This window comes from Diadema antillarum, unplaced genomic scaffold, assembly GCF_040938485.1.
Source record: "Diadema antillarum isolate AM-2024a unplaced genomic scaffold, OU_Dant_1.0 seq00001425_RagTag, whole genome shotgun sequence".
In the NCBI taxonomy this organism is placed as follows: domain Eukaryota; kingdom Metazoa; phylum Echinodermata; class Echinoidea; order Diadematoida; family Diadematidae; genus Diadema; species Diadema antillarum.
The window spans coordinates 1057144-1070117 of NW_027272177.1; the positions used below are offsets into that span (position 1 = coordinate 1057144).

At 38.6% G+C, this 12974-nt stretch overlaps 1 protein-coding gene across 1 annotated transcript; it reads right to left on the reverse strand.

The window, feature by feature from the left end:
• Positions 1 to 4447: 4447 nt before the first annotated feature.
• On the reverse strand, positions 4448 to 12310 carry LOC139709308 (N-alpha-acetyltransferase 50-like). Its single transcript, XM_071621259.1, has 5 exons — positions 12201 to 12310; positions 7658 to 7794; positions 6766 to 6888; positions 5423 to 5489; positions 4448 to 4977 (listed from the first exon to the last, which is right to left on the reverse strand). The coding sequence occupies exons 1-5, from the start codon at positions 12236 to 12238 to the stop codon at positions 4803 to 4805; spliced, it is 540 nt and encodes a 179-aa protein (XP_071477360.1). The 5' UTR covers positions 12239 to 12310; the 3' UTR covers positions 4448 to 4802.
• Between the last annotated feature and the right edge of the window lie 664 nt (positions 12311 to 12974).

Consider the following 12974-nt stretch of genomic DNA (forward strand, 5'->3'; position numbering starts at 1 on the left):
ACTTAGACTGAGTACAGAGTTTCAGAATTGATAGTGATTTGGATGAGGAATAAGAATCAATGTACATTTTACATGTACAACTGTATTCAAAATTTATAACAACTTGCAATGAACAAGGATGATGACATGGCAGCCTCACCATAAGAATGCATGAGTTGGAGCTCGAGGAACCAGAACAAAAGAAGGTATGCATACATTCTTCACAGGTGAACTTGTCAGTCATTATTGCAATGCTACATTTCTGAAATACTTGAGGCTCTATGTCATCAACACTGTTCAGTGTAATTAATCTAAGATTTTTTAGGGTATCGGTTTCTCTGCTCAAATATCACAATGAATTCCACAAATCTATACATGGAGCTGTCGATTTATGTACTACATGATGTGAAATTATGAAAATCGTCTGGAATGCCCCTTAAACTAATTATGATTTTTCTCCTGAGAAAAAAAAAAAAAAATTCTTTTGAAATTTCCTTCAGACATGTCCTTGTATATGATCAGTGTGCATGTATATTTTTAAAGGGGTGGTTAGTATTGGTGGGGATGAGGATTGAGCTTGCAACTTTTTGCAAGATATTGAGAAACCACTTATGAAATGTTACAGAGCATACCATTCTAAGAGGAATTCAATGTTTATCTGATGAAAATAGGTTTTGAAATGGTTGGGATATCCAAGACAAAGTAAAACAAAGAGATCCTAATGAAAGGATCGAGGGTCCCACCTTTTTATCAGTATTGCTTGTTTTGAACATCTCGGTTATTTTAAAAAACTATTTTCATCAAATAAATGTTGAATTCTTCTTGGAATCACATGGACTTTCATATTTCATAAGAGGTTTCTCAATATCACACAAAAAAAGTTAACACCTGATGGCAAATCTCAACCAAAACTGTATCGTCCCTTTAAGACCTTTTTTCTATGTCTGTCCGCGATGGATATGCTCTGTCTGTGCCCAAATAGAAATATCAACACGCATGTACAGAACACCAATACACTCCCATGCACAATGTGATTGTAAATACAGTAGCAATTCTTGAGTAGTTTAAGTGTGATCCAGTAACTACATGTATAAATTTCTTCCTGCTCAAGAATGGAGCTAGGAAGAGAGAGCTACATGGTGTGGACAACAGACGAAAGGTATACAGTATTCAACCCTTTAAACAAGCTCTTCCACTGGTTTGTTTTGTCTTGTTTGTTGCTTGTTTGTTTTATGGGTGTTTGGACTCTGTCAGTGAGATTGGTTGATCTGTACAAATGTCATCAAGTTGATGAAAAGTTCTGAATTTTTGTTGTTACTGTACACGTATTTTGTTGACTTCCTTGTAAGTTGACATCTACGCAAGTCGCCAGATATTCTCCGGTCCTGTGTAGAAGTTTACTCCATATCATACATTTTCCTATCACAGTGACGTTAGTCATAAATAACCGCATATGCAATTCTAATACAGCTGTACATAATGATGTCTGTGCCTCACAGGACTCCAATTTGCCTATCACAGTGACGTTAGTCATAAATAACCGCATATGCAATTCTAATACAGCTGTACATAATGATGTCTGTGCCTCGCAGGACTCCAATTTGCCTACACACAAATCTGTAATTTTTTATCATTTAATCTAACAAAAAAAAAATGCACCCTCTGGATGATACTCCTGTTGCACTAAAATGAAACAGCAATGACTTCTAGAGGGAACAGGCTGTAGCTGCTAAATATAAACAAAAAATGCACTTTTTGAAAAAAACAAACAAACAAAACAACTGGGTAGTTATGAGCTGCTGACACCATTATCTCTGCTTATTTGCACATTTAGTTGTGATGAACATCACAATTCCATGACAAATTAGGAAACTTTGAAGTTCCATAACTTTCTCACCTCCTGTCCTTCATGACAAAAGTTCCTCCATATTTTCTGCTTTTCTCACATTATCTTAGTAGTTAACCTTGAATATAGCATTAAAATGCACATGAAAATATTTCCCTTGGGGTCTTCGACAAAGCTTTATGTAGTAACTTCCATTTCCCTTGTCTAACCTCACAATAAAGAGAATGAAAAAGTATATTGTCCATACAATGATCTTTATTACAGCATAGAATGTTGGCATAATCGTTTAGTATGATCCACTCATTACTTTCTTCACAACGTTGCCACTACCAGTGGACAGTCACACATAAATATACTCAGATTGAAGTCTCTAAATACTGCAAAAGTTGAGACTTTCCCACCATAAACTTATTGCGCAGAGCTTTTTTCAGTAAACCTTGCTTGTTTATGATTTCACAGATGAAAGTATCTTTTTTGAATAAGAATTTGGTGTTTCACAGAGTACATGTATTTGCATGTTATCATCTAATGCAATCATTCAAGCAAAGAAAAACAATCACTTTCATAACCGTCAAATAAAAGTAATGCTCATTTGCAAATACAGTATCTGAAGAAGTTCAGATGTTTATAATTCAGACAATAACTTACACTGAGAGCTATGGTAGTTACCATTACATTCATTTTGTGGTTGCTTTGTAATAATTACTATTATCAACTGGGCCAGTTCATCTCGGATATGACCCATACACACCACACGCACTGAAGGAAAGGGGGAGGAGTCATCTCGCTAGCAAACGCATGTTGAGGCTCAAGCTACAATTGAACTCAATGAAGAGTAGTCCCGAGTATTCTCTGGCTGGAGTAAATCAGACATGCTTGTTACAGGAAAATCAGTCCATCTACAACATGTTAACAAATAGATTCTTCAAATCTAAAGTTGGCAGAAAGCAACAGAGGGATTTGCAATTTAAAAGCAACAAAAGAGATCTATCCTTGACTCTCCCAGTAAATCTTAAATCAGAATGATATGTCTTCTTTGTCTGAAGCGCATCCAGGTGAACCCTGTTATAGCAAAATAGTCAGTGATACTGTACATTAACGTAGATAGCAATAGTTGTGATGGTACAAATCTAGGCTCGTTGTGATTACTGGCAATTAGCAAAACAATGCAGAGCAACGCCATAGGATAAAATCTAGGTTGTTTCACTAGATCTAAAATTACAAACTAATCATACAAAAATCTCATTTTGGATCTCATTATTATAAAAGCAAAACGGGACAGGGATAGGGAGAACCTTAAAAAAGGAAAGAAAAGAAAAACAGCACTGTGAAATGTGCAACAAAACCCAACCTGGGCTGTTTCCTTTGACTGCAATAACCACACAAAATTCCATGCACCACAATTAGTGCAAGATGATTGACTAGCATCACTCAGAGTTATAATGCATGAATTCTACCCATACTGAAGGAAATTCTGTACTACAATGTAGTGTGCCTGTTTAAGCATGAAACTGAACAGAGTACAAATATGGCTGCCATGCTTCCATAATTGTTCAATCCGAGTAGAAATCATTGTTTTTGAAGCTTCCAGTATCTGAATGAATTAAATCACTTCCTCTGCTTTTTCATGTCGATAAAATATAAAGCCATTTTCGGACATTTACACAGTACTTAAGCAGAAACTTGATCAACTTATTCTGCATGATTTGCAAGCAAAACTTCAGCAGAGCATCTGATTTGCTGGCCCTGAGGGGGCTAGAAAAACAACAAAAGCTTCCTACAAAAACAATGTATTCCGAAGACTATTGAGGTAAGAGGACACGACATATAAAACAGTTGCATTTTATTTGTTTTCAGCGAAGAAAATACATCTTTTTAGTCATTTGATTCATTGAAGTCTACCTTGTACATCAACATGTGATACACCTCTGGATCACAGTCACATAACATGTTCTCCTTGTCAAATAAAGCCAGCCTTTGATGTTGTTTGGGGCGATATAAAATGACTGAACGAGTCCTCTGCATGTTGGCCAGCTTGATGAGGGATTTAAGAACACTTTCAAAATTTGTAATTAATGTCAATCTCCTCATGCCCGCTACAAAGACGTACACGCACAATTTTTGTTTAAATCTAATTTATGAAGACAGTTAATTATTTGCAAATCATACCGAGAGCATTTCTTCTATATTACACCATGCAAATATTCACATTTGAAGTGCTTGATCAGAAACACAGCAAACATAAAGCCCCGAATTCACGAAGGTGGTACAAATGAAACCATGGTTTAAACCATGGACAAAAACCATGGAGCGCCAAGTGTCGCACGGAATATTTCGTTACGAAATTGGTCATTTCGTCGACAAAATGACCGTTTCGTTAACGAAATTATCATTTCGTGGACGAAATTTTCATTTAGTTACAAAATGCTGTCATTTCATTACAAAATAATCATTTTATCGACGAAATGACTGATTTCGTAACAAAATATTCCATGCGACACTTGGCGCTCCATGGTTTTTGTCCATGGTTTTAACCATGGTTTCATTTGTACCACCTTCGTGAATTCGGGCCAAAGATGCTTCTTGTGGGAATGAATTAAGCTGAAAAATAAATGAGTAGCATTATCTGCATTCACCTAATCCGTTGGGGCAACGAGGGAAAAATGCAGAACACAAACTTGTATGTTTTGTTGAATGTTGAGACATTGATAGTGCTGGCTGTATTTGGAATCTTGGTACAATGATATTGTTTCATGTGTAGTGCTGGCATCATGCATACACTTGTCCATATCCACCTCTCCACAACAGGGCGGATTTTACAGAGAAACTCAGGAGAAGCGATTCCTGCCCGCTACATTCACACATTGCTGAGATCCCCTCACGTGCATTCTCCCAATCAACTTCAAAGAGGATTTCAGAGTTGAGGCATCACAAAAAAAAGTTCTAGTGTGATGTGAGTGAGGGCGTCCCCTTGGCCTCACGACAAAGCCTGTACACCATTCTGACCAGCGTGCTTATTTCGTAACGACTTCTGGAGAACGTGGGCGTCGGCCGGCTCAATCCGCTTGTAATAGTGCTCCTTGGTCTCAATGATCTCAAACTCAAACTTTTTGTAGAACTCGATGGCGGAGTCATTGTTGATCTGCACATGCCTGTAGTGTTAGAAAGGCGAGACCAGAGTTAAGAGAAATATAATGAATGTCCAAGCCAGCTGAAGAATTTATGTGGAGCAAAGACAGTTTAGGGTGGCGGCATTCTTACTGGGAAACCAGGGCCCTGTTGCTTAATAGTTGAAATCGAACGTAAGTCAGACAATCAAATATAAGTCTCTAATTACTCAATTCTGATTGGCTGACACAAGTCTTTTGTTTGATTTTCCAACTTACGTTTGATTTCATCTTTTTATGCAACAGGGCCCACCTGGGTGAAAACCTGTGCTTACTAAGACAAATAACTAGAAAACATTTTTTTAGATGAACTTTCAATGATTTTGGCCTCGGGCTATCTTTTAGATCACGCCAAGGATAATGATCAATCTCAGCTAGAACAAATGCCTCATGTGCACAAGAATTTTATCACATGTGCAGATGTACTCACAGGTAAATGTTGTCAATGCGGCCATCTCTTTCACAGAAATCCAGGACATGTTTCAGCATTATTGTTCCTGCAGAATAAACAAAAATGGTACGATCATTACAGCATCGTTGCAAAAAGAAACCATACTAACTAAATATCAAACTAGACTGCAGCCCACTTTGGAACTCCGCTCCCTCTTAACTATATTGTATTAATCACTCTTTGATAAAGAGTACTACATTATCAGTCATGCTCATCGACTACTGTAAACCTAAAACTGTTCCTGTGCATTTTAATTTTGCAAACTTTGCAAGCCAAGATTCGCGAAATTAAATGTACAAAAAAGTTCAAGTCTACACTATATGCACTGAATGCCAGTGGAAATTCGCATCTGAATTAATTTTCGCTATTAATATGTTTTGATCAGGTGTTTTTGTTGGTGTTGGGTTTTTTTTTTTGGGGGGGGGGGGTGGTGGGGGAGGATTCACTCATGCCCAGTCTGTGGCAAAGAACTACCTGCACACAACCTTGCATTTTTATATTACTTTTTTATTATTATTATTAATTGAGGGGAGGGGTGACTTACCTATGCCAAGTCTGCAGTAGAAAGCTAGACATCCTGGGGGAAGGGGGGGGGGGGGGGTTACTCACTCATGCCAAGTATTTGATGGGAAGCCAGAAAACCTTGGATTAACCCATTGAGGACGGGCTTATTTCGCTACAACATGCATTTCCCATAGATACTTGCCCGAGTATACTCAAGACTCGTCCTCAATGGGTGAAAGGGGGGGGGGGGGTACTCACCTATTCCAACTTTGTGGTAGGAAGCCAGACACCCTGGGGATAAAGAGGAGGGGGGGGGAGGTTACATACTCATAACAAGTATGTGCTATGAAGCCAGAAAACCCTGGATTAAAGTGGGGGGGGGGATTAATACACCTATGTCAAGTCTGCAGTAGAAAACCACACGCCAAGAGGGAAGGGGGGGGGGGGGGTAACTCACTCATACGAAGTATTTGATGGGGAGCCAAACATCTTGGATTAAAGTGTGTGTGTGTGTGTTGGGGGGTTGGGTGACTCACCTATGCCAACTCTGTGGTAGGGAGCCAGACACCCTGGGGATAAGGGGGGGGGAGGGTTACTCACTCATGCAAGGTCTGTGGTAGGGAGCAAGAAAACCTTGAATTAAAGTGGGAGGGGGGGGGGGGGGGGATAACTCACCTATGCCAAGTCTGCGGTAGGGAGCCAGACACCCTGGGGATAAGGGGGGGGGGGGGGGTGGGGGAAGGTTACTCACTCATACCAAGTATGTGATAAGGAGCCAGAAAACCTTGGATTAAATTGAGGGGGGGGGGGTAACTCACCTATGCCAAGTCTGCGGTAGGGAGCCAGACACCCCAGGGTCATGATGTACAGCCGTCTGGATCCATCTTCCGTGGTATCTATCCTGCAGCAGACCGCACCCACTACGATGTCATTGTAGTAAGCTGAGTGGGGTTAGAGTACAGATACCAAAGATCACTTTTTATTGCCTTCATGTTATCTGATTTGAACATACTCTTCAAGCTGTGAACTTTGCACAGTGACTGAGGTAGTATTACTCTTAGTGTAATGTGGAGAAAAAGAAATCATTATAACTACATGATCCATGAGGAGGGCATGTGAGAAATAGAGAATCCTTGAGTCATAGCAATGATTTGCTAAAATACTTCTTTTACTTCTTACTGCCTATCAATATTTCTTTTTGCCAATCAATTTGTTTGTTTTGTGTTGTGCCATTTTGCACCTTTTTTTCCCAAAACTGCCATGCAAACCATATTTTTCTTCTTTAGAAATTGAGGGGGTCGGTGCAATATGTTGAATGTTTGGAAAGTCCATACATTGTACATTAATTAATAAAACATGAATGCATGCATTTTTTACCATCTTATTGGTTGAATTCAAATATATTTTCATGGAGGTTAGATTGAAGGATAAGGATTATGAAAATGCATGTAACTCAATTTTGACAGAAGTGTGGGTTACCACTATATTGCACCGACCCTTCAATTGTTATATTTGTTAACACATTCACAATTGTCATTTGGCACTTCGATGACTACCACAGAAACCTGCCATCTACTTTGAAATTAAATATCACCGAGCACGTCAGACAGAAATCCTTTCGTTAGAAACATATCAAAAGAAAAGGGAGAAACATACATTGCATAAATTCATGCTAATTCTATACAAACTTGAAAGATTCCTGCATCTCACCCAATTTGGCTAGCTCGCCAACCTCAAGGACATCTTTGTAGAACTTGTCGTTGTAGGAGACGGGAAAGACGACCGAGTTGAGTTTCTTCAGTTGCTTGATGTTGTGTGGAGTGATGTCCCCCAGCTCGATTCGACCTCTGCAAGAAGGATGAGACGGAAAAGATTGGTAATTTTGTACACCTGATATTTGATTCCTTCTGTCTCTTCTTCTCTCCATTGTGGGAAAAAAAACACACATTAAATGCATGTTGTTTTAACACTAGGAAAAAAATTGTTCTTCTATCTTTGACTACTTGTACACTGCTGTTTTTTTTTTTCCTGGTTTAATACCACACCTCAGAATCCCTCAAGTTTTGTTGCATCTGGACAAAGGACAATGCTCAGAATTTTAAAGGAATTCTCATATTTTTGCAAGAAAACTTTGGAATGATTGTATTTTACTGCAACATACAGTATGCAAGAATATGTATCTACATGCATTTTTGGAATGGGATTTGAGGAAGCATAGTATTCCAATGTTGAGGTATGTATATGATGAAGTAAGAAGCACACATTGAACACAATGTGGTCACAAGTGATAGAGAGATTAATAATACGTGCCGATGCAGTGACTTAAATTTAATCTACAGGGGTTGAATGCGGCGCATTTTTCAGCGGCCTTGAGCGGCATTGACATTGAACATGCATAGGGTGCGTCCGAATTCTGGAGAGGCCGGACAGATTCTGGGGATTACTGTCAAACATGATATATTTGCGGCACGAAATTTACGCGAATTGGAGCCGACGGCCTTTTTCGTGGCAAGAAATTTTCACAAATTGCCACTTGCGTTCAATGCATGTAGTGTAGATAAGAAATTTCGCATGCATTTTAATTTCGGGAATCTTGGCGCTCGCGAAATTCGCGAAATTAAAATGCACGCGAACATTCTCGTTTTACAGTATCATATTCAAGGACACTTGGCTTGTCAAGGGGATAATATTTTGGGATTTTGTGAAATTTCATGATGTATTTAACAAAATACATTGTATACGTGGAGAAAAAGTAGTTTGATAAATCTAACACACATTTTTATATGTATTAGATGCCCTATTTGAGTTGAACAAATGGCAATTGTGCACTTCACTTTCCGGCTCTGTTATCAATATCATGGTTATATAAAAATACTAAAATATTTAAAGGCCCTGTTATATATTAGTAGTTGCACGCAGACGAGAGGCCAGCCGGCAGCCAGCCAGGTTACCTGAATTACCTAAATTACCTACGATGATGCCCAGTAAGTTGAAAACTTGTAACGTCAATAACGGGTGAGTCGCCACCTTCCCCGAGTCGCCACTCACCTGGCCTTGCTTGATGTGTTCCGTCCAATTCAAAATATCTCGACTGCTGCAGGATCCATTTTGTCCAGCAGTAAAAAGGTTAGGATATATTCTTCAGCGGGAGTTAGGTATTTTCAAACATACAGCAGGAAAATACCTGCATGGAACTACGGAAAGTTCGACTTGCGCGTACGTACCTTGCACCGTCAGTGAAATTGGTTCGGCAACGATGAGTGGGGTACCCTATTGTCGAGTCGTTTTATCCAAAACCAGATGACATAGGCTTACAATTTTTTTTTAATATTATATCTTAGGATATGTAGATGAGGCTTGTACCATTTTTATTTTAGGGATGGGATTAACTTACAGAATAAAGAGGGGTGGCGGCTCAACCTACAACCCACTACACGAATACAGCGACTCACCCTAGAACTGGCAAAATATACGCATATACGCGATTTATTCAGCGTTGCATGATGCGCGCGGTGCTGGATTTTGCCAAGTGTTGCATCTATTGTTAGACTTTGTTTTGAGTGCATTTTTTGTGAATATATAGTGTTCAGATGATGAAAGAATATTGAACCAAAATTATGACAAAACTGAAGACTTACTATTGTCTAGAAATCAATATAAGCTTACTTTATTATTACTGTAAAGCCTGCATGATGTTTGTTTTTGTAGGTGATTTGCAACATTCTAATAAAGGTAATTTGCCAATTTGATAGAGTGTATTTGTGATTTTGTAACATAATGGAGTTACTGTCAGTTACCTGTATGTGTATGTGTGTGTGTGTGTGTGTGTGTGTGTACATGTGTGTGGGTGTGTGCACAGTAGTTTTTTGGGGGGGAGGTTTGGTTTTTTATGAATGATTTCATACTAGATTTGTATAATGGCTTTTTTTTTTTGTCAATATTTTCTCGTGAAGTGGGATTGATTCATAATCGAGTTATTCATGTTGAAGACAGTTTATTTGCAGTATAAATTGAAAATTGGATTTGTTTGTGTTTTGAATTGTATTTGTATTGTTTTTGTTCATGTCACACCCAGAATTGGTTGATTCATGACTGATTTGAATGAAATCAATAAATATCAAGGGAAAAAAGTGTCTTAGATGTGGATGCATGGACATATCAAAAGGGGTGATTGATATAAGCAGGGCTCCACACTAACTTTTATTTTTGGTGGCCCGATCGGGGCACCAAAATCATTGATTTTTATTTTTTGGTGGCCCGAGAGTAAAATCTGGTGGCCCGAAAAAATTCAAGAAAAACTAAATTGGTCCTACTAAACATAGAAAAATAAATATTAAGCATTACTGAAGTGATACAGGTACCCATATCTAAAATAAATGAATAGAAAATTCAGTCATCTTACTGATATTCTGAGTTCTAAGATTTAGCAAATAGGCTTATAGATTATTATAAAAGTTGATGCCTATTTAGGTGGTCAAAATCTATATTTGAAATGAGAAAGTGGGAGCATTTGCAGACATTATTTTGTAAACATTCGACATTTGTTTTAGCACTGTAAAGAGCCGAAAGTCACCGTTATTAATTTCTGATTGTACAAGCAATCATCCAACATTTACTAGTATTTTAGCACCTTACGGAGCCGAATGTTACCGTTAATCATTTTCAAATGTAACAGCAAACAACCGACATTCATTTTAGCATCTTATGGAGCTGAATGTTATCCTTATGCCCTGTGATTTCCGAACGTGAAAGCAAACATCCGCTATTTATTTTAGCATCTAACTGAGCCGATTGATACTGTCAATCATTTCCAAATGTAAAAGCAACAATCTGTTGTTCATTTTAGCATCGTATGCAGATTACCGTTATTCATTTCCAAATTTAAAAGCAAACATCTGTCATTTGTTTTATTACCATACGGGGCCGAATGTTACTGCTGTCCACTTCCAAAAGTGAAATGAATCATCTGACAATTATTTTAGCATCGTACGGAGCCGAATGTTACTGTTTTTCAGTTTTTAACGTCAAGGCAGACATCAGACATTTATTTTACCATCAAATGCAGCTGAATGTTACTGATATTCATTTCGACATGTAATAGCAAATATCCAACATTTAGCATCTTCCAGAGCTGAATGTTATCGCTATTTACTTTCAAAGGTAAAAGCAAACATCCGGCATTTATTTAATCATCATAAGGAGTTGAATATTATCATTATTCATTATCGAACGTCAAAGCAAACATTCGACATTCATTTCAGCATCTTCCGGAGCTGAATGTTATTGCTATTTACTTTCGAACGTAAAAGCAAACATCCGGCATTTATGCCAATAAATTTTAAATCATTGTACGGAGTTGAATATTATTAATATTATTATTCATTTCCGAACATCAAAGCAAGCATTCGACATTTATTTCAGCATCTTCCGGGGTAGAATGTTATCCTTCATTTCCAAACGCAAAATCAAATATCTGACATTAATTTTAGCACCGTACGGAGCTGAATCTTAAAGTCATTCATTTCCAAAAGTATAAGAAAACATCCGACATTAATTTAATCATCGTACGGAGTCGAATATTATCATCATTCATTTCTGAACATCAAAGCAAACATTTGACATTTATTTCAGCAACTTCCGGAGCCAAATGTTATCCTTATTCATTTCCGAACGCAAAATCAAATAGACCTATCTGACATTAATTTTAGCACCATACGGAAATGTCAATTGGTGTTTGTGGTAAAAGGACATTTGATTTAATCGGCTCAGGTCGTAGGGTGGCGACTCAACAGTTATCGACGTTAGAGGGCCATTCAAAGGATTCAATCCTGAGCCTGAGGAGATCCATCATCACCAACTGTCATTGTGATGTATCCACGGCAGCACGGGATTAAAATATCAGTTTGTGCAATCTGGATTTTAGGCCAGTGAGCTGAGGGGCTGCATATTTTACAATAAGATCGGGCCCTACTAAATTCTTAGAAAATATCATCTAAAATGCGGAACTACCGCTGCATGCAGCTCTTGCCATAAAAAGATAGGCGGAGCTTGGACTGGTGGAGTCGGAGTCAATAGGGGGTGACAACAACCCCACTCTCTAGATCTAGCTCTTGTTGGCGCGGGAGGGTCGCGGCGCGGGGGCGCAATGGGTTGCCGATGAAATGGAATGCACCACTCGGTTACCAAACCCACACTGCATTGACAGTAACGACATCAGTTGGGCACACAAATAGGTGCCTTGGCGAATACTTACTTCGTCATTTTGTGAACTGATTGGTATTTGCGCTGCATCCAATGCTTCTGGGTGATATTTAACAAGAATTGTCGACAAGAATCGTGATGGCAGGAGTCTCTAATACACACGGTGCATGCCGGCGTACTGTATGTGCGTGCGTACTATACCAAGGAGCTACTACACAGCTCCTTGACTATACTAGGTGCATGCCGAAAACCATGCGAGCGAGTCGCCGCCGCGCGTTCACAATGCGATTTTTGCGAAGAGTGGAACTAGAACCTCTTCGGTGAGAACTGGCGCGCCAGCGCGCGCCCGAATTTGCTACTAGTGGAAAAATCACAAAAATGCATATATATTATTTCAAATCATAAATAGATTTTGAAAAAATATTTTGAAAAAAAAAGATCAATCAGACTTATCAGTACTAGTTGTCAAAAAGAAGAGATCATCGAGAAATTGAATAAATTTCTTGATAAAAATGAAAGAACAACTGATGGCATTCTAACCTATCATCATTCGGGACATCATTTCGACCCAAAAAATACTCGGCCCAAGCCTCATTACCCTACCGAACCCTGCCCTCGAATGTACGGAATATGACGGTCTCTTCTTTTTTCTTTTCTCAACACCTAGGGTGATGTTCGTTATTCCGAAGGTTCGTTAGAAAAAAAGAAGCCATCAAATTTCCACTTAGTGCAATTAAATCAATGATCGTTATTCCAAACAATTTTTCATTATTCTGCAGGTTCGCTTCTCAGGAAGTTCGTTTATCTGAATATCAAATAGTTTTCG